Source organism: Glycine max, chromosome 1 (assembly GCF_000004515.6).
Source record: "Glycine max cultivar Williams 82 chromosome 1, Glycine_max_v4.0, whole genome shotgun sequence".
Taxonomy (NCBI): domain Eukaryota; kingdom Viridiplantae; phylum Streptophyta; class Magnoliopsida; order Fabales; family Fabaceae; genus Glycine; species Glycine max.
In genome coordinates this window covers 53,362,224-53,385,024 of record NC_016088.4, presented here as the reverse complement: position 1 = coordinate 53,385,024, position 22,801 = coordinate 53,362,224, and the positions used below count along the sequence as shown (strand labels likewise).

Sequence of the window (22,801 nt, the reverse complement as noted above, 5' to 3'; positions counted from 1 at the left end):
TGTTTGTTAAGTTTGTCAGGTGAAGTGGCGTTTGATTAACTTTGCCTCTACGCTGGTCATGGGCGTCCTGGGTGGTGACAGGATGGGCCAATCCATTTGTCATCTCTAAAAACCACTATTGCTGGGTATGGTGGTCAGTTCTTGAATTTGATGTTAACAAGAGTAGAACATTGGACTTAATTTTAGGGTATGTTTGATGAAAAAAAAACTTATTTTGCGTAATAAAGTACCATAAGTATTGTTAATAGATATCTTTATTGAGTGTATTACCAAGGCAAAACATCGAATTTAATTGGAGAACACACCAATAATATGTTTGATAGTATATATATATATATATATATATATATATTTGTTACTCAACAAACGATGACCGATAAAGCTTGAGAAAAGGCTCTTGCTCACAAAGAACATTCTATGTTGGGACTTTGAAGGGGGAAATGGTGGAAGCTCAATAAATGCTAAATCCTATCTTTTTTTAATAGGAAAAACCCATCTTACTTAAAAACTAGTTGAATGAAAATAACATGAGAAATCATTTGAATTCTATACTGTTATAAAACCATACAAAATCCAGTACTATGAATATTCGTCGTTAAAGGAGAGTATTTGTTTGAGTTTTTTTCTTTCTTATAAATGAGAATATTTTTAAGAGTATTTTAAAATGAGAAAGTTTTTAGAATTATTTTCTTAAATGAGTGCTTTTTAAGAATTATTATCTCTGTATGTTATATCATATATTGAAATTTTAATTTATTTTACTCCTTTTAAACATATTTAATTTAACTTGACAATTAACTCAAGAAATTCTTTCTCATCTCCCAATGAAGACTTCCCTTCTACTGAAACCTCATTCCCTCCTCCTAAATTTATATATAAAAGAAAATTGTTTCTCAAACCATTTTAATTAACCGTATACTTGGATTTTCTCAATAGTTAAATGAGGACCATTGGAAGCAAAAAGTGAATGTTTGAACTGCGGTGGATCCTTTTCCTATTAAAGCGCATTATCTCATTCTCCGGCCACTGAAACCACTTCCATATCCCGTGGCGTTCAGTCAATACATCCATTTTTTCTTTGCTTGATTTCGAAACTCTTTAGCCACATTTTCTGTTTAAAGACATCAAATTAAACTTTACTCAGAAAATGCATGCATCATGCATGACCAATGAGTCACACAGCTATTCGTTATGGTGAACGAACGTGATTAATTCCATTTATGCCATTCGACATTCGTATCCTGTTCGGGGGCTTGGCATAAAAATGTCGATAAAATGCAAAGCCCTAACCAAAGTGGAACGTAGAGAATGACGCCAAAATTAGACGAGACAGGAACGTTGAGAAGCTGCCACGTGTGTGGGAAAATAAACAAAACTACAGGCAAAGCAAAAATCATTGCCCAACCTGATCTCGATCTTGTGTTGTTCAGAAAACTTAACCATTTTATATTTGTTTTCAGTTCTCAACAAACATTCATGTTTTGCATATAATAGAAACTCCAAGGAACCAATCAAATCACGTTTCTCGCTATATTTATGTTCTTCTTCATTCAAACGCTCTTCACACTCGAGAGTTTAGTTTGTTGATCAACACAAGGACAACAATGGCAGTGAATGGGTCCAAGAAGAAAAAATCGGGTCAGGGCATACCCGGGCCCACGAACCCGATGGTGACGCCTATGCTGACGGATCAATATCAATTCACCATGGCTTATGCGTACTGGAAAGCTGGCAAGCATCAAGAGCGTGCTGTGTGAGTGATTTAATTCTACTGAATCCTCATCATGCATGCATGCATGAGGTTTTTTTTTTTTTTTGGATGGGTGCAATTTATACGTGTGTTTTTATGATATTATGATTTGGTTGTGTGTGTAATTAAATTTGTTTCAGGTTTGATTTGTATTTTCGGAAGAACCCCTTTGGAGGTGAGTACACTGTTTTTGCTGGTTTGGAAGAATGCGTGAGGTTCGTCGCTAATTACAAGCTCAACGAGGAAGACATTGATTATATCAAAAATAATTTGTCTGTTTCATGTGAGGTACATTGTGTTCTCATTTTCATATCATGGTGTATGCTCGTGCGCTCCTTTTACTCTCAAATTTCTTCAATAGCGCTTTAGTCTCATTCTAGTGGGATTCACATGAATTTCATCCAATGAAAGTATATCAGAATGATGATTTTAGAGAGTGTATTGCTACCACTTCTTTTATTGTTACAGCCCTTGACAACCAAATAGAAGCTGCTTTGTTTTGTACTCATTAAACTCACAGCGCTATTGGTCTGTTTCTTTTCTCTTCTGTTTCGCTTTTCTGTTTTGATTAGTTAGTAATGTCATGTTTGTAAACATTATCAAGCATTTTTCTCTGAAACAAAATATATATGTATATATATATATAAATGAAGGATACAGAGAATCGAGAAACTCTGTTGTTGGACAATTTTAATTACCTGTTTCTTTTATAAATAGCATGGAGCCAAGTTTAAGGCCAAAATAATATGGTTAATAATAGTTTACATGCTTTTGTGCAAAGTTTGATGCTGCAGGCATTTTTCTAGTAGATTCTCCCTTCAAAATAAAGTTTCAACTTTGATAATGATTGATTAAATCATAGGATGGCTTCCTTGACTATCTTAGAAGAATTGACTGTTCTGATGTTGAGGTGTATGCTATTCCCGAAGGATCAGTTGTTTTTCCTAAGGTGCCCCTACTGAGAATTGAAGGTCCAATTGCCGTGAGTGCTAGCGACCAGTAAATACTCTTTTTCAGTTTATATCCCTTTTAAATTCTTGTTTCTTCCAAGGACTATCTACTTCTTGCATTAAATTGACTTCTCTATTGTTCAGGTTGTTCAATTGCTGGAAACACCTTTTGTCAATCTAATTAATTTTGCATCATTAGTTTCTACTAATGCTGCAAGGCATCGTTTTGTTGCTGGAAAAACAAAAACTCTACTTGAGTTTGGACTACGAAGGGCACAGGTTAAGTCTTACTGGAAAAATAATTGATGAAAAAAAATCAGGAAAACTTTCCTCTCAATGATTCATCAAAAGAATCTCACTTATTTTAAATGTAGGGGCCTGATGGTGGAGTGGGTGCATCAAAGTACAGTTACATTGGGGGATTTGATGCAACAAGGTATTATCTATTTAACAACTTCAATTCTGGTATGTTTGGTACTATAGTAGGGAGGAAAAGTTCATTAAATTATGTGTATATCTAGCAGTTATCATGCCTGGGATTTTTTTGGAGACTAAGTTTCTTACAATGCCAATATAGTACAAAGTGTTAGTATTGGTTCTGACTATTAATTAAATATATTTCTAACTGAGATTTGTTAATAACTTGCAAAAAATAAAATACTTTATTACTTCAAATTTAAGATGGCAGGGCACGATTTTGGCAGCATGGCATGTTAATTCTGCTTTTTATATTATGTCAGTGGTTACCCTATGAGTTTGTACTTTGTAATTAGGCAAAGTGTATATATATGTCCTGGAATTGTGGTTCAAAAATTCTGGTAAATCCATTGTCACAGATTTACAGTTTGCAGTATGACAGGATAGAACTAAAATTCTTTGAAACGGTTAATATCTCCCACCACGTCCTATTTTCAGCCATATGAACTAATGCATCATGTTGCGAGAAATAACTAGAATCTGGTTTCAACATAGTAATGAGAGAAGAGAGAGGAAAATGAAAGCTGGGATGAAGAATAAGGTTCAAACGTTGATTGCCAATTTTTCTTGATTAATAATATCAGCATTTACATCGTGACATCATTATCAAGTTAACATCGGCATTCCTTTTTTATATTGCCAACTTTTCTTGATTGCCATCTTTTCTTGATTAATAATATCAGCATTCCTTTTTTACCGATTTGTTTAGGTGCTGTGATTTCTTTTATATCTTAGGTTGCTATTGTATAACTTTGCTTTTTCATATGGCACACCAATAGCAACGTTGCAGCAGGAATGTTATTCGGGATTCCCCTTCGTGGAACTCATTCTCATGCATTCGTTAGCTCATTTATGGTATGTGACCATTTCATTGAAATTTTTGAAATATTCAGATGGTGTTTGTGATTGAAGATAATTCCAATTAACTTTACTTATCATTTCGTCTGTAATACATACCTTGCATAATGCCTAAAGGCACAAAACTGTATTTGATTATTTCCAATTACTATGTCTGAGTGAAAAGGAGGGTTACATCTTTATCCTTGGAAGAAAAAGTTCAGTAACAAGTTTTGAGGCACTACTGTTTGGTAGGAATATAATAGGTAAACCTCTTAATAACTAGGGATGCTATCTTTTTTTTTCTAATTTATGTCATATTCTGCAGTTCATGAAAAACAATGCAGTGCAATTAGTTCACACATTTATGAACCTCTTTGGATATTGTAATGCCAGAATTTACAACTGGCAAAGAGCAAATTTCTTATAGGATCAAGATTGGAGAGTTACAAATGCAGTAATAGAATTGATTGAGAGGTAACAAGTAAGTTTACAGAGAGAGTGATAACATAAAATCATAGAACAAAGGAAACCTTGAAATGATGAGGTAGATCCTCTAGTAAGTTTTTTTAACCTTTCGTATCCTTATATTAGTTATATATTTCAGTTATCAGTATTGTTATTGTTTGTTATGACTTGAGTCATTTTCTGATATAATTCTTTTGCTTACTTTTATACATACCTTGTCTGTCCTGTGATATGCAGAACCTTGACGAGATTAAAGACAAATCGCTTCGTAAAAAAGATGGTTCAAGTACATGTAAAGATTTTGTTAGTTTAGTTCAAAGCTGGCTGAGAAAAATTGAGGTCTCAGGATTTAAAGCCTTTACATCCTTACTATTTTTTTTATTTGTGGTTTTTAGCTAAATTATTTTGGGGAAGGGGGATTTGGTTTGGGCAATTCATGTCATAAATGATTACCATAGAATCATGGAACTTGGAATATAAGGGGATATATAAAAAATGGCTACTGGATTATTAGGTGTACCAGTGTATGAAATGCTGTGTTGGAAATTTATTCTGATTTTTGAATTCTTAGTATATGGGCCCATTAAAATGTTTTTAAATTAGGGCTATGTGGGTTTTTTTAATTTCTAGTTATTTACGAGATAGAACTTACGTGATTATCTAGTATGGTTGTTGTGTATTGAGTTTTCTAGACTTGTAGTCTTAGATGAACTTGTTATACCCTGACACTCAATTTCTTCCATTTCTTCACATGACATTGTTGTAGCATATATTTATGTTTTTCCACTTTTACAACAATAATCTTTACTGAGTTGTCACTATGTAGAGGTCGAATTCACTACATGGAAATTTTGCTGAGACCAATCAAAGTGAGCTGGCAGCATTCACATCATATGCATTGGCATTTCCTCATAACTTTTTAGCCCTAGTAGACACTTATGATGTAAGTGTAAAATATTTTCTTGGCAACTATATTTCTTGCTAGTAGGCACGTATAATTTAAGCACCAATTTGACCAGCAATGCCCAATGGTTTGGGTAAACCTTGTTTATCATGCTTTTATTTTATGTCTTTTGTGAATTAGTTCTGGTTTAATTTAACTATTTGTGCATATAGTCACATTTGCATATGTTAACAGGTCATGAGAAGTGGAATCCCTAACTTTTGTGCAGTTGCATTGGCTCTCAGTGATTTAGGGTACGTTAAGAAGTTTTTCGTGCATGTCTACCATAATCACTTTATTCTTTTACAAAGAATCATGAAATTGTTATTCATTGCTAAGTTTAGATGATGTCCTGAGCAGATACAAAGCAATTGGCATTAGACTGGATTCTGGTGACCTTGCATATTTGTCTTGTGAGGTCAGGAAGTTGTTTTGCTCCATTGAGAAGGAATTTGGATTGCCCGGTTTCGGGAAGATGAGTATCACAGCTAGTAATGACCTTAATGAGGAAACATTAGATGCTTTAAACAAACAGGTAAATTTTTTTACAAACTGGAAATTGTAGCTATTTTGTTGTCGATTCAAGTAATTCAAAATGCAAGAATCACTAGTGACATGAAAATATGAATGCTAGTGGCCATAATGAATCATGTGTAAAAGCTCAGAGATTGATAATACGAGTGTTAACAATACATTATTTAACATATTTCTTTTAATATAGTCTTTATTGATTAAAATTTGTTGAAAACTATAAAATCATGAGTGGACTTTACTAAATATGAAGTGAATTTTACAAAATTTTATGATTTTCAATAGTTAATTGTAAAGAGTGTGTTAAAAAAGTATGTTAGAAAATGTTTCCTAATGTTTCTCTTGATAAAATAGAAAGGTTTAGGTTGAAGCCTAATTGTGCTAAAACCCCAGCCTAATTATTGGATTGCATTTTGCTCTGCAGGGTCACGAGATTGATGCGTACGGAATTGGGACATACCTGGTTACGTGTTATGCTCAAGCTGCTTTAGGTGTTGTTTTCAAGCTGGTTGAGATAAACAATAAACCTCGTATCAAAATTTCTGAAGCTGTCTCAAAGGTTTGAACACTTGACAAAATATATAAGTGGAGTCATCTATTTGCATTTAATTATAATCTTATCATTTTTTTTTGCTCCTTCTCTGTTTTTAGGTCACTATTCCATGTAAGAAGCGAATATATAGATTGTATGGGAAAGATGGTTATGCTTTGGTAGACATACTGACTGGGGAAAATGAACCCTCTCCGAAGGTATTTTTATACTGATGTTTTTTTAACGAAAAATTATTAAACTGTCTTGTGTTTATGGTCACAATTAATCTTCATATCACATATAATCCGGATAATTCATGATATAAAACTTGATTATGTGTTAAGATCAATTAAATAGAAATCGATCGGGATTATGCTAATCTTAGATCATATAGTAATAATTTTTCATTTTGAACGCTCCCCAAACGGGGAAAAAAATATCCCAACACTTCTGTGTATGTTTTGGTTTTCCGTTGAAAGGTCCCAATCGACCGTTAAATTAGAAGTTATGAATTTTTACTGAGCATGAGAATTTGTATCCGTTGAACCTAACGTTAAATCAAACACATCCTAATGGTCCAATCTATGGTGTTAGAAGTTCCCTGGAATTTACAAATGTTATCATAACAATATTTAATTTTGATGATAGGTGGGAGAAAGAATCCTGTGCCGCCATCCCTTTGAAGAATCTAAGAGAGCATATGTGGTGCCTCGAAAAGTTGAGGAGCTTTTAAGGTGTTACTGCGCCGGGAGTTCAGGTAAGAACTATTAGAAAATTGAGTCATGGAGATATATAGCACCTTATCCATCATCTCATCTATAATTGTTATGAGTTACGCATGAAATGATTTTGTCCCGAATTCTCAGAATCAGGTATCCCGTATAAGCAGCATATGACAGTCAATTTTTTTTTTCTTTATAATATGCTTTATTATTCTTTTGAAGATAAAAAGGAAGAAATTCTACCTCCTTTGAAGGACATAAGAGAGCGATGCATCAAGCAACTTGAGCAAATGCGATCTGACCACATGAGGAGACTTAATCCAACTCCATATAAGGTTTCATACTTTAAATTGTTCTTTGATTTTCATTTTTGAATTATTTTTAATACTTTTACTTCAAATTTTGAGCAGGTTAGCGTAAGTGCAAAACTATATGACTTCATTCATTTCTTGTGGCTCAATGAGGCGCCTGTTGGGGAGCTACGGTGACAAGGGGAATAAAAACGCTTGCACCTAAGTATTAGGTCAGGGCAAAATAAATTGCGATGCAAGTTTCTTCCTTTGATTAACTCAGAATATACATATGTATGGAAATTGCCCAAAAAAATTAGTTACAAAATTTATTTTATTTTATTTTTGTTATAAAACTTCAGCGTATTTTGTTATTTTCTTTTATGCAACAAACATATTTATTGTTTGATATACGGATGCTATTTAATATACGGGTTATTATTGAATACAAATTTTTAAAATATTTGTATTATCTTTTTTACAACTGAATTGATGCGAAGGCAATCGATGTTAAAAAATGTTGACGTTATTTTCTTGAGGAAGTTCAATTAATATAGTTAAGACTTATTATGAACTTTCCTTTTAACCCCCCCAAAAAAATAAGAATGTTTTTTAACAAATTTGAGTACATTTTCCTTTTAAATATAACATCCTTGAACCTGTTGTTGCAAGACTGGGCGTCACACACGTTACATATTCCCTATTCCCTCGAAACTCATAAGCAAAAAATTACAGTTGGTCACCCTTCAATCAATTGATGAGCTTTTGTAAATAACACAAACTAATAAAACATATTTACAGAACACTGGAAATTGTTATAAGGACAGTAGCAGTCAATAGCAGATTACTGCCTCTTAAATAAAGAGTAGAGGGTATTGCGTAGATTTACTCGATCAGACTTGCTTGTAAAACCAGTGACGATAACCCTTGATAGTCTATTTATAATATATCATGAATCTGCTGAGAATCCCCTTGCTCAAGTAGATTCACATGGATGGATGCTAGACTACATAAACCGACTCTGGCATCAAATCTGCAAATTAAACTGAAATGACCAGATTCTCCAATTTCACCCACCCAAAGGCACAACGGTCCCTGATCTCCTGTGCTGTTGATGCTGCCGATTTAATCACCGCCCTAATTTTTATCAACTCTTTCTCTATCGGTATTCTAGATTTTGCCTCCATCTGGAAGAGTCACGTCCAGAAAAAAATATGATTAATAACTACTAACCAAGTTGTATAATCAGTTAATCATTCTTAATTTATTTAACTTGAATAACATACAGTTAACAAATTATCTTGAAAATCCGATTGGTTTGTTTGCTTAAGCTTTCAACAAATTATTCTAATTAAAATATGTCCTTGCATCATTTAGTGAGTACCTTTTCTATACAAGAAACAGTATCGAACACATGGCAAAAATACGAGAGCTGCTTGTACAAGTCTGCTTCTGTGTACTGAAAAATCAAATAAATATTTAGTTAATTCATAACACCAAAGCATTAAGGCTTCACTATTATAATTTATAAATTGTTAATTTTCAACAAGTTCATGGAGTGAAACCTTTCTAACTAGACGCCCATTGCAGCGAGGATAATTTGGACAAACAGTTCCTCTCTCAGAATCACCAACCAACCGAAGGCTGATACTTCGCGTTGTATGCTTACACGTTTCATCATCACACTGGATGCAAAATCAGCCAAGGATGATGAAGCCTAATTTTTACAGGCTACTAATAGTATAAAATATTTAGAGAGGTGCTTACCACTAGTAAACCTCTGTAGTACATTAAAATAAACCTCTCTGCTTGCCTTTTGACCTGACATGAAGTAGAAGTATAATGAACTGTTAAGTATATTCTCAGGAATAATATTCTATGCTAATTCAAATCAACAAACATCTCAGTGTTACTGCAGAGTCTATTTTGAAGTTAATCCCAGGATTTGCAATTGGTGTAAGAACCTTCCTAGAGTGAAACGCTGTTGAACAAGCAAAATTTTGGAGGCCTTAAATCTTAAATTAGTCAAACCTGATTAGCTATCATTACAGGAGAAATTTTAACATCTGGGCATTTAGGACAGCACAGCTTACGCCAGAAATTGTACTCAGCTTCCTCTGGGGCTACACTGGTTGGCCTTTGCCTTTCACTTCCCAACAAACAAATAGATTTAAAAACAGGTGGGCAGTCAAATGTACCAGAGCAGCTAGGGCATGACAAGACCAACGGCTCACATCCCCGATACCTGCAATTATTTTATCACATCCAATCAATTAATAATTAAGGATAGGGAAACCATTAGTAAAATTCATGAATCATAACACTTCAGAAAGATCTAAAAAAGCATAAATACATAAAAGCTAAAAAACTGTAAACATTCTGTAACTTGTTCAAATCTCTGCAAAGAATACTGAATTTTAGAATTGAACTTTAGAACAAATAAAGTTATAACCGTCTCCATATTAACATTGATAGTAACTGTGTGCATTTAAGAGATTTGTGACAATTAATGGGACATTAGATTTTAAAACCAAGATGTACCTCTCCTCATCATCAGCAACAAACGAGAGTGGGCTTGCAGAATCATCATTTAAAGCTTCACTTGATTTATGATGAAACTGTAAAACAGTATAGTTTACCAATTCAAAAGAATTGATACAAAAAATAAAAGTAAATTACCTCCCTTTGAATGCTGAGACAAACTAGGAAATGTTTTACCTTTGATGAGTCAAGCCCTAAACAATCAGCTAGTCTTTCTGGGCTTGTGCCCTGAATTGGTGCACAAAGACGTGATACCACAGGATGGATCTATAAGAGGAAAAAGAAAATACTCAACCAGGGTACAGAACTTGGTAACCATTGTAATTTATAAAATTAGCTACTAAAATATAAGACCTGTTGTGATAAATAGTAATCAATGTCAATCAGCCAGGTCCCTTGATCTCGTTTAAGTTCATCAGGATGTCTGGCACGTTGAGCAATGCCAGCTGCACTGCCTGGACTACCACCCTAATCAAAGCAGAACATAATATTAAAAATACAAATTGAGACAACATATACACCAAATACTCGATGCAAAAAATTTCCCAAAGTTGCACTATTTGGCCTTTGATTGGGAGAGTGACTAAATGACAAACCTGCTCATAGCAAATTATATAAGGGATTGTATCACCAACAGAGCAACCAGAAGAGTAGCCTTGTTGCTTCAATCTTTGTGCCACCTATTGATCAAGAAAAACATCCTCAGGATCGAGTAGATCACGGCAAAAGGAAACATAGATCAGACTATTTCAAGCAACAAAATGGAAATAGCTTGGACTAACAAGAACATGTGGCTGGTTCTTGGCATCAGGATAAGCTTCAGGAGGTTTAGTCAATGTCTTTGTAATGACATATTTCTCTAATGCTACCTGTCCGTTTCTCATTTCTTCTTGTACCTGTAGTAAGATTAACATACATTAGTTTGCAGGAGACATAAACCTCAAACTCCAATTTAAAAATCATTAATTAAAAAGTAAGTCAAGTTTACATGAACAAAATCCCCAATAAACTGCAATGCCTTCACCAATGATTGATAATTGGATCATGAAAAAAATCTACTCCAGATAATTGACTAATCGAATCAAATGTGGATATACATCTAAGCACTAAGGGTTTCAAATCACCTTACAATCGCATTAGTGTGCAGGAGAAATAAACCTCAAAACTCCAATTTAAAAATCATTAATCAAAAAGGAAAAATTTACATGAATAAAATCTCCAATAAACACCTAAGCATTCAGAGTTTTAGACTACCCTACAATAGCATTCCACTCTTTAGCAAAGTGTGGGGAGCCCAAAGTTCCAGGAAGCATCTTTCAAATTCTCAAGTCACATGGTAGGTTATTAAAAAAATGTCTGATACTGCAAAACAATACAATTTACCTTCATTAGTGAGTTGTGGATTGACTCCACAACATCTTCGCATGACCTGTAAGCATGGGAACCATAATTTTTAGTTACTAATGAAATTAGTAATCCTGCATCTAAAAGAGTCAAATTGGGCAAAGGTAAGTAGCATACCCTCCCGATAAAATTTGAGTCAAGCAAAAATCTCCTAGTTCTTTAGCTAATATGCTCCAGTCACGACGAACAATGTCAAGACCTTTACGTTCAATAGCCTGTGTCATACATTAATCCTACAGCATGATCTTCCCAAGATGTTAGATAATGCAAAAGAATAAAATATCATAAACATACCTCATATGGGGTGCCATCCTTATACAGCAACTTTACAGCTGCATACTTCTTTTTCTTAAGCAGCAGCATCCTTTTATATAAACCATCAAGATCAATTTCCAAGCATTTATACTTCTTATTGACCTGATGATAAATTAAAGCAGAAATTGCAGATCACAAGAACATTAGACAAAAAAAGAAAAGAAAGGAAAACTGCCATTTGTTCTTGAAACATGCACACATGCCAAATTTATCTGTAGTTGACTAGTTGCAAACAGTGCAAACCAACATGGTAAGACATCATTGCAGAAGTGTCCAACTTCACATCACCCAAGTAACTCACTATTCACTAATGACAAAACCCAGGAACAGGAAGTATAAACATAACTTCAAATGATCTTTTAAATTGAATCTAAGAAAAGAAACATTAAATATATTTATTAGGGGAATAACTAGGCTGAAAAGCTCTCCTAGCTCTAACACACCATATTGCACAAGATAAGAGCAGAGGAAAGGAGATGCAGATCTCAGCCATCAAGAATCCATATATAAGCTCAAAGGAGCTTTGCACAGCTAATAGTCAAATCTTACCTCTTGAATAACTCTTACAGCAATTTTATTAGCTTCCTCAATTTCATCTAGCCCACTGTAAATCATTATTGAATCAGTATCGCCATAGATCACCTATAAAGCAAAAGACAGTACGCCAATTAAGAGCTAATATTCTCAACCAGTTACATCAAATAATTCATATACTATGCTCTACTACTTCAAGATGCAGAGTACTAGAAATAACCTCTAAATTCAAGTTATTCTGAACAAGATCAACAGTACTCTGTAGTATCTCCCTTCCCTGTATGACCAATAGACATGCAAATCAAAATGTCTGCATTTGAAAATATATTTGAGTATACTAATCACTGGTTATGCTGAATAAGCCAGCATATTAATCTTACTTGTGAAGTTATAAGCTCAGCTAATGGCTTAGCATAAAATCTTGAATTCGAAAATCCCAGGCACCCATACATACTGCATCACACACCATAACATTTTACATACAGAAGGAAGAATGACATAAAATTTTGGAAGATTCAATAAAATTTTAAAGAAAAAAACACCTGTTTGCAGTAAGCTTGAGTGCTTGCTGCTGAATATCCAGTTGCTGAACTCTAATAGGATCAGTCTTTTCATTCTTATTTTTTTCATTCTTTATCCACGACTTAACCATTTTCCTCCGATCAACCAGATTTTTCAGCACCTGGCACAATAAGCACTCAATTATACATGCATCTAAACACCATAGTCTGCAAGAGGGAGTACGAAATTGCCTTGTACAAAATAAAGTTATCTCATACCACTTTTACCAACGTGAACCAAGAAAATAAATATTTTAGGACCTTGATTGTGCCAGTCAATGCTGCACAGTTGAAGTGTGTTGATATAAGGAATTTTTAGACAAACTGTTTATTTTGAGGGAATTTAAAATGAATTTGTTTCAAAATTTATACTTTGTAGGTGAAATTCCTAAAATCCAATTTCATCTCTCTAACTCCAACCAGCTCAGCAATGGTTTCCCCTTACTTATTGTGCTTGAAGTTACTTGCAGTTATTTTCTTTTACGTTATTGTATTCCCCATTTGAGAATAGCAAAGGATATATCATATCGTATGTGATCAAATCCTGTTTGGATGCAGAAAAAAAATCCACTGTGATGCTCAAAATTAGGGAAAAAGAAGATTGCTCTCTCTAGCCCATTTGTCACAACGTTCTACATCACCTTCCATTGAAAAATCCATGGCAACTTAACTGGGTGTTCTTTACTAATTTTGTAGTTTCTCAAACACCAAAAATTCTGTTAATCCTAATTTTCCAATGCTATAGCTTGTCACATAAATAAGAACAGCAGCCAAAGCAGAAACAAACAAGATGGAGACAACTCTAGTTACATTGCAGCTATCAAGAAAAAAATCTATAAATCTTAAAACACCATATTCATGCACAACAAAATAGAAGCCAGAGCCTCCCATCAGTAATGTTGAGAATAAATAAACTACTTCAGCATAAATGCATCACTAACAACAAATGTAATTTAACCTTAATAGAAACAACTTCCATGCAGAGAAAAAACAACTAGTCAAAATTGTAATGCAGTTAAATTAGGGTATATAATTTGGCAAAACTTCATATCTAAATCACACAAACTTTGGAAACAAGAAACTAATAAAACTTCAAGCTCAAAATTATCTGATCTGACAATTCCTACAACTCTAAGATAATGATTTAAAAGATTGTGCATTTTTACCTCTGGCAAAACTCCGGTTGTTTTACTAGATGGTAGACGAGGAAAAGATTCATCCAAAGATCTCTCAACAGTTGTGAAGCAGATATTGTATTCCTGTTATTCAATTCAGTAAGTTGCAAACAGTAGAAACAGTCACGGATTACTACTACAGGCAAAGTGGACAAGCAAATAAAACAGACCAATGCCAAAAGGTAGAATGAAAGTGACTAAAACTGAACATATTTTGAAGAAAAAAAATATTAACCTGAATAATAGAAGGGTAAAGACTGTTGAAGTCCAGAAGCAATATATATTTGTCATATAGACCCTTCTTTGGCTCCAAAACCAGTCCCCCAGCGTAAGAAGGACCCTTTTTGCTTTTCTTATTATCAGCTTCAGAAGCATCATTGTCATGGTTTGCATCATCAATATATGCATCAAAGTTGTTATCCTCCACATCATGAGTTAACCTGCGTTTCATCAATTTTGTTTCTTTTGTTTCTTTTGCATGGTATGAGAACTTGTCTGGCACCATAAATTTCATTGCGTGGAAAGTATGCAGCAAAAGATATTCCACTCTCTGTGCTCGAGCACCCTGAAATAATAAACTAAAAAACATTAGTTGCAGGCCTCTGGCTGTTAGGTCATATCTAATATCAAATCAAGCTAGCAAGTAAATGTGACAGGAGCTCACCTGAAGAGTTTTCCCCCACAGATTGCCACTTATATTAGTCAGCTGACGTGTGAGCGGAAGAACACTTAAATAAAACATGAGTTCCATAGACAGCCATGCATCTGTTTCACCGTATTCAATCTGGACAAGTCAAGAACACTATGACAATCAGCAAAAAAGCAGATAAACTAATTAAATGTTCCATCGATCAAATATTCCAAATGGCAAAAGTATAGTCTTTGACCCACACTTATATTTTGCAAGACCGTATAAATTGATAGGATCCCATAACTTATCAACTAAGACTATAAAGTTCCCAGATTCTGCAGTTTTTCATTATGGTCATCAAAATATTCCATGCTACAAACTATTACACATCTATCACTTTCAAGTTTCAACAACTCAGCCCCAAAGCACTATCAAGTTCAACTCCAAGCCACTGCTAATGTCAAATATCAAGTATGGAAAAATAAATTGCTAACATCAGAAACCATGGCAAGCATCATACTATTGCAGAATGTATCTAGATTCCTCATTTGCTGAATGAATTATCATTTTCCCAAACAACATCAGCCCAAAATCTTCCATAACAATGAAGTGTTTATCAATTGAAAAAAATAATCCACCGTTAATATTGCACAACAAGCACTTCAAATAGTTCTCCCCAATTAAAAAATAAAAAGAGTTGTTTGAGTACAATGGCACATACAAGCTTCATTAGGGATTCTGCTGTTTGGAACATTTTTGGAACTTCATGTGGAGCAACTTCCGTCCGAATCTTGTTTAGATGTGATTTTGCAAGGTGAGTTAAAGAATAACTAACCTGGAAGAACCAATGACGACGGTTACCAAGTAAGAAATAAAATAAAAAAACCAGATTTCCTGCTCAGCATGAGTTCTCAACAATAATTTTACCTCCTTTAATAGGTCACGGGAACACAAGTATGTATCACAAAGAAGTCGGCCAGCAATGCAGGACATGATACCAGGATCTGCTCCAGAACCAAAAACCTTGCTTCTTCTAAGTTTAGGCATTGTAGAACGGTTGAGGCGGCCTAATTTAGACCACATGCTGCTTGCTACTTTGCAAGCCTGCAAAAATTTTTATAGGGTATTTTTAGGTGTAGCACTCAAAAGTGTAAAATGCAAGTCGGATGGAATGCAGCAGATTTTTGTTTAAAAAGGCATAATTGAACTTAAATTATAGACATGGGTCATTTAGGGATAATGATAGTCACTTCCTTGTACAAATGATGAAAACACCAAAATAACTGTACTTGGAAATTCAGAAAAAATCTTTAAGCTTAAAAAATCAAACAGTAAACTGAAAACAACTGACTTCTTATTCAGGAAAAAGGAACCAGTGCATCAGCTAATGAGTTTCATAGAAAAATTATGTGGACTGTGTCCACAGTTTGACACCAATCACAAAAAATTAAAAACAAAATGACCTAAAAATTATCACGAATTAAAAAAATTGTGGAAAAGCTACATGTTTTTTTTTCTTTTCAGGACAAATTCAGACCTCCAAATGATTGATTGAAACCATTCTCAACCAACCATCTTCCCAATATATCCTCCATAATTAATTCTGAGTAATTTTGGTCTTCATATAATTTTCATACCATTTACCGCCTTAAGAATGAACTTCTACCTGATTGATGTAATTGCTCAAACTCACCTAAACCAATCATTTCTCATCCATATATCATCCATTAGACGATGAAGAATCATAAGAAAGGAAACTCAAATGCAAAATTCAATTAATTTCTATTCAGCGTGAAAAAGTCAAATAATTGACAAGAAATTGTTTGAGGAAAAGCCAAAATTCCCACCTGGGATCTGTGGAGAAGAACATCCAGGTCAAATCCAGAAATATTGTGTCCAACAAGAACATCACTGTCCAACTTGTGCAATTCTAACATCAAGCGGTTCAACAAAGCTCTTTCACTGAAAACAAAGTCAAAAGATCTATGTCAAGCCTAGAAGCAATCATAATTTCCAAGAAAAGTTTCACAATTTTTAGAAAACATATTCAAACTCAAAGAATAACATGCAGTCATGCAAATAAGCACAAGCCATCTTTTATTGTCTCTACCTGCTCTCAGCACACAGAATATTTGAACCCACTTGTAAGTTTCTGTCCGTAACCTCCTTGTTGAACCCCATCGGAAATATACTCCCATCAAGTTTACGAACAACAGTAAAACGGGTCAGCCTTTCAGGTCTCCTCCACTCTGAAGCCATCATAGGAGTGTCAATCTAAAAATTCAAACAGTAAAAGGTTACTGCTTATCATAATTTCACCACAACCCCATCTGACATGGTGAATTATCTAGCAAACATCTTCAACTTTGATAGTAAATATTTATTACAGTCAATGGGGGCATGCTGATGGGAACTGATAATAATTGCTTTAGAAATCAATTATGTATTAGAAACTCCAAGATGACAATTATGTATAGAAAACAACTGCTAGTAGTTAATTTTGTATTAGAAACTGTAGGATGACAGTTTTTATGTGCAGAAAATAACTGTCAGTGGTTAGGCAATAGGATTTATTTATTTTTATCAAGCAGCAAGATTATATATCTGAAAGTAGGTTGTGTAATCAGTAGTGTAAAGTTGTTTTGAGTTTGTGGACAGAGAATACTCGGTAGGAGATTTCTGTCTCTGGGTCAGGGACAGCAAGTGTCAACTATTTGTATGCTATAGGAGACTTTTGTCTCTGGAACAGCAAGTGTATGCTGTATTGTGTGTGATTCAGTGTTCTGTATATTTTATTTTATCACTTCATCAAATTAGTGTTCTATCACATACATGCATACATATTCACACACAATCTAAACAAGTGTTAAAAGTTCAAGCATCAATTCATTTTAAGATTGAAAGAAAACAAAAAATTCAGCTTAATGCCCACTGTATCAGCTCAGATGATTTGCCCAAAAGCATATCCAAGACCAATTGTCTGATTATTCAGTTTACAAGTTCCAAAAAGTTGTCAAAGGTTCAAAAGAAACAAGTTCCAAAAATATTATTATGGTTTTGTTGAATATTAACATACAAAAAATCAATATTACATCATCCGGAATATTTAAATGCATGATACTAAGCATGCTATCTTGAAACTTCAAGATTTGTATCATTATAGGTTCATGTTAGTAACAAGAGAACACAAGAATTTAAGACCCACATGAATCAATATTCAATAAGCACAGAAATTGAGGAAATAATATTATGTTCTTTCAGAAAGTGTTCATTGGTGAAAGCTGTTAATAAGCACTAATTTGGTAAGTCATTCACCAAGAATCCATCATTACCATTCAAAATATATTAAATCACACACAATCTTGAATTTATGCATGTAGGTCTCACTATTCATATCATGTGTATACAAATATCTAACACAGAAATGGCAAATCATTGAAGACTGTGTCGGCTATATTCAAACTTCACCAGCATATTGACAGTAAGCCAAATAACACAGATATTCTTATTTTCAGTCATACACACACACAGACATACAAATCAATGCTCTCGAGCTCATTGCTTGCACGATAAGCTAGCATTCTATACATAATAAAACCAAAGTGATGGTAAGAAAACTTAACACTAAAGAAAGGACCATAAACAACCTTAACCATGTTGCAACAGACAACAGATGCTGATACAATCTCATTTATGTTCTGTTTTTCATTTATGATGGTTTTCAAGTTTATTGCTGCAACAACCACAGGAGGAATCTTAGAAGTGATCTTTGGAGCTGAATTTATTTGTTTAGGAGAGTCAACAGTCACTTCAAATTTGCACCAGCTAACCTGTAAGCACAAACAAGGTGCTAGGATTAAAACAAGGTGGCCGGAATAAAGGACAAGTCATATACATTATTTCTACTTGGCACACAAATTAAAAATCTCACCCTTCGAGAAGCTGAGCTTGGAGAAAAGTTTGAAACCTGTAGCCATGAAGGACCCTTTATCTTTCTTTTAATCAAAAAAAGCTCAAGCGCACTGCAAATTGTAAGTTAGTTAAACCGTTTTTCTAACAAAAAATAAATGTTCAATTTATGGACACTCTTGACACAAGTGGGGGATATAAACAAAATCCTTAGCATGATACTAGCAAAATAATAGGAAAATCAACTATTTAAAATACGCACTTTATATATCAAAGTTCATGTTTCTGTTGCCAAAAAAATTTTAGTCTCTAGAATTAAGTCAGCTCCTCAGTCCTTGTGCCAAAAAGAATTAAATCAGTGTAATTTTCTGTTTCAGAGATCCAGCAGATATTTGAAAATTGAAATGCATAGTTATTGGGAAATTAATTTATCTTCACAAAAAGAAATCTCCAAGGTTCTGCCCCACCCCAAGTATTATTCACCGATGTTCCCGAGTTTAAGAAAGGCCCATTCAATAATCATCCTTCAAGTTGCATGTTCTTATTATTCCAAAACATCACTAAGGATAGTCTTTGAATACTTATAATACCTGCAACCAGTTCCTAAGAGAGCACAGAAACTTTCTCCTTTGAGATCTACAGGGAGTACTGGATCCTGCAGCAGTTAAAATATCGAAAAATGAAAAAAAAAATATAAAGAAAAATACACATGCATAACAAGTTTTAGAAAATGCCTTTTAACTAAAGAGGGGGCAGATTTGGGGTTTATAGCTAGCTGTCTTTATAATCAAGTTGAGTACATATCAAAGACGTACTTTGAACATTATTTTTTTTTAAGAGGATATACATAGATCTAATTGTGTACTGGTGTACCTTGAATGAATAATTGATTTTCACCACATAATTTTCACCTGCAGGAATTTCAGACCGTTCAAATGCGTATTTCCTCTGCAAGAATGAGCAAGGAAATGGAATAAAAATAACATCAATAAATCTACATGGCACCAAAGCATCAATAACTCATTTATGCACTCCAAGACATCAGAAATTATCTAATCAGCAAACCTTAACAGGAGCCATGCTAAAGTTAGAAACTTCCAAATTCACCAGATGCTGTGCTATCTCATTCTTAACATCAGATACTGCATCCTACAATTTTAACAAAAATGGAACAAGACAATGAATAAACTCCAGGCTAAGAGAAAAATAGGGTCTAAATAAAAAACAAAAGCAAAAATTATATACATTTATGCCAGAGGCAGAGATCAAAGTACAAACTTACTTGCAGCTTTTTAAAGAAATCTGCAGAAGAAATTCGAGACTCTTGGACATCTCTCTCAAGACTCATCATCTCTTCTGTGCGATGCAGAGATAGGCTTGGAACTGCATAGATGCACCTCTGCATGTTCTTCACAATAATACAGCAACTCTGATACAAATCCCCAGTTTTGACCTGAATGTCAACCAGAATTGAGAATGCAAATCATTAGAGTAATTTCCTTCATCCAAGTCAAACTCATTAGCAGTAATGAGAAACGGACTGTTACACACAACTCAACCAATTGGTCAAGACTCAAAGTCCAAAAAACAAACCAAGTTTTGACAACAACAACAATAATAATAATAACAACTTCATAATATGACTTTGACAATTGACACTAGCCATGTTGATGAAACCTTGACAACAGAAAAACTAAAGTATTATAGATTAAAGAAAAGCGACATAGCATCATGTATTATTGTTGAAGAGGTAAAAAAATTGAAAACTATTGAAATAAGATCATCTATCCTGAGAAAGTACCTTCCCAAACAGATAAAGGGTGCCCCTATTTTCTCCATAAAACTCCTCATATGCATCTAGTATATAGAAAAAAAATGATCCATCTTTCTCCAAATCTAACTCTGAGTGTTGTTGGTTCTGCAAAGCATCCTTTGAATCAGCATCAACACCACCGGCACCACTCATCACTTCCTTCCAACCAGCAGTTGCAGACAATGACGGGTCCTCCTCGTCCTCCTCTTTAACCTTCGCATTCAAAGTGAACACCTCCTTTTTCCCACCCGATATTACTTCAATTTCAGCTTTCTTCATCTCTTTCTCCTCAACTATACCCTCATTAATTTTACAATCATCAGATTCCACCACTGGCGCCTGTCCATTCTCAGAACTTACACACGCCAAATCTTCAATTTCACTAACCGCCTCACTCTTTTGCTCAAACCCCGAGTCAGAACCATCACTGTCAACAACCTTAACAGACACAGCATTACCATTTGCCGGCAGCGAAGAAGCTCCAATCAAATCAACAGAAGGCTTATCCCTAACCGTGTTGTTAATCCGCAAAGCATCATTTGTAACCGAAGAGGAGGAGGAATTCACATTAGCCCTTTTACGCCTCAGTCTATCGGTCTCGTCCGCCGCAAACTCCGCGATAACATCATCGACGATGCTCTCGGAGGCCTTGTCGTCTCTGCTCTTCTTGAAAACAGACGAAGTGAACATCGACGACAGCCTCTGGCCTCCCATCATGGCGGCGGCGGCGGAGAGCGAGGAAGAAGGTCGTTTCGGCTGAGGATCCTTCTTCTCGACCTTCTTCCGCTTCGGCCTCTCCGATTCGTCTTCGGATTCGCCGGAGGAGAGGTTGAATCCGGCCTGCGACCAGTCCTCTTCCTCGCCCTCGTCGCCGTAGCCGAGTCCTTCATCGTCGACGATGAAGGACCGAGCCTGTTCGCGGCGCTTGGCGACGAGGGCGTTGTACTCGTCCTCAGGGACGGTGTCGTAGACAGGGTTTTCTAACCTGATTTGGGGCCCGGTGGCGTCGGATCGACGACCGCCGTGGATGCGGGCCTTGAGACGCTCCAAGGCTTTGCTGCGTTCGGTGGCCTCCGGTCCCCTCGGCCTTCGCCTTCCGCTTACTGGCTCATCATCCGCCATTATTGTATCTCTGTCTTTCTCGATCTCTCTGAGTGTGATTTAGTTAAAGACAATACAATAATGTGCTGTGCTACCCTAAGTAAGGGTTTTGGAGAGAAAGCGGGAAATTGTTCCAATTTTGGCGCGCTTATGATACCAATCTCTATTCTAATTTTTATTTTTTTATCCATGTATCGAAGAGGGCTAGGCCTAAAGAAGGATTCTGCGGCCCAAAACACTCGCCATTTACTTTTTCTTTTTCGACAATGAACGATTGATTGGTCTTTTGTGATACTCGTTCATTTTAAAAATAAGTTTGATTCCCAATTCTCTAATGGGTTTTCTTTTTTTATCTCAGTGACAAACTTGTTCAAAATATATTGGATTCCAAGGTTTTAAAATCCTAAAACATGAAATAATTTGTTATATTTTGGAGGATTTTTTTAATCTTAAAAACTCCTTAAAAAAATTCTCTTGGCTTTTCAAAAAAAACTTAAAAGGTAAAACTTATTTAAAAGTGTTTCATTTAAATAATTACAAATAAAAAATATGTGAAAATTTTATTGAAATATGTAATTGTTTTTCTGCTTGGATGTTTTTAAATATTTTCCAGAAATCATGATTGTATTACAAAACGACAATGCATATTTTTAGTGTGAGAGTAAATAAACAGTCAAATAACATGTTAATTTATTGTAATTAATTATAATTAAGTCCTATAACTTAGATAAATTTGAGCATAATTTCTTAATTATTTGTTACTCTTAATGAAATCAATCCTCCCCAATTTTTAACATAAATATAGACAGTGTTTTTCTCTTCTATTGTGAAACTACTGTGAAAATCCTCTCATAATAATTCTTGCAAGATGATGTCAAAGATGTAAATGGTTTTTAATGTTAAGTGCAGGAGGTTCAATTATAAGATTTTAGTTTAAGTTATTTGATTGTGGTTCAGTCCTTTATTTGATTTTATTGGATTATTGGATAAAAGGATAAAATGAATAAAGCATATAAATAAGATCGATCCCAACGTAAAACAATTAAAGGTTAAGTTTTTTATGTTCACGTATAACTTGTCAGTTATATAACGAATAATATATATATATATATATATATATATATATATATTATATTTATCTTTTGTATAATATTTTTATGTTTTTTTTATGAGCAAACGATAAAATACAAATTAAAGCGCACAAGAAGTGAATATAAATACACTGCATCAAATTCGACAAGAAATGAAAAACCAAGACCTAATCTTGATATATACACAAATTTTCGATGTTTTGCTCATAACTGCACTTATTGAAAAA

General features: G+C 34.4%; 2 protein-coding genes across 2 annotated transcripts; one reads left to right on the top strand and one right to left on the bottom strand.

Annotated features, from left to right (window-relative positions):
- Positions 1 to 1,604: 1,604 nt before the first annotated feature.
- On the top strand, positions 1,605 to 7,927 carry LOC100796825 (nicotinate phosphoribosyltransferase 2). Its single transcript, XM_003516552.5, has 15 exons — positions 1,605 to 1,753; positions 1,891 to 2,038; positions 2,613 to 2,732; positions 2,845 to 2,979; positions 3,075 to 3,136; positions 3,957 to 4,032; positions 4,720 to 4,821; positions 5,309 to 5,425; positions 5,621 to 5,679; positions 5,786 to 5,960; positions 6,381 to 6,515; positions 6,608 to 6,706; positions 7,137 to 7,245; positions 7,433 to 7,545; positions 7,621 to 7,927. The coding sequence occupies exons 1-15, from the start codon at positions 1,605 to 1,607 to the stop codon at positions 7,696 to 7,698; spliced, it is 1,677 nt and encodes a 558-aa protein (XP_003516600.1). The 3' UTR covers positions 7,699 to 7,927.
- Positions 7,928 to 8,245: 318 nt separating this feature from the next.
- On the bottom strand, positions 8,246 to 21,617 carry LOC100798779 (DNA polymerase alpha catalytic subunit). The gene is made up of 31 exons (XM_006573576.4): positions 20,371 to 21,617; positions 19,852 to 20,022; positions 19,635 to 19,718; positions 19,443 to 19,517; positions 19,160 to 19,224; positions 18,592 to 18,682; positions 18,308 to 18,490; positions 16,771 to 16,934; positions 16,508 to 16,622; positions 15,588 to 15,764; positions 15,382 to 15,495; positions 14,694 to 14,813; positions 14,265 to 14,594; positions 14,021 to 14,113; positions 12,837 to 12,976; positions 12,675 to 12,747; positions 12,515 to 12,571; positions 12,310 to 12,402; positions 11,740 to 11,862; positions 11,563 to 11,660; positions 11,425 to 11,470; positions 10,824 to 10,937; positions 10,638 to 10,721; positions 10,396 to 10,509; positions 10,219 to 10,308; positions 10,042 to 10,118; positions 9,532 to 9,745; positions 9,268 to 9,321; positions 9,066 to 9,185; positions 8,885 to 8,959; positions 8,246 to 8,687 (listed from the first exon to the last, which is right to left on the bottom strand). The coding sequence occupies exons 1-31, from the start codon at positions 21,502 to 21,504 to the stop codon at positions 8,541 to 8,543; spliced, it is 4,635 nt and encodes a 1,544-aa protein (XP_006573639.1). The 5' UTR covers positions 21,505 to 21,617; the 3' UTR covers positions 8,246 to 8,540.
- Between the last annotated feature and the right edge of the window lie 1,184 nt (positions 21,618 to 22,801).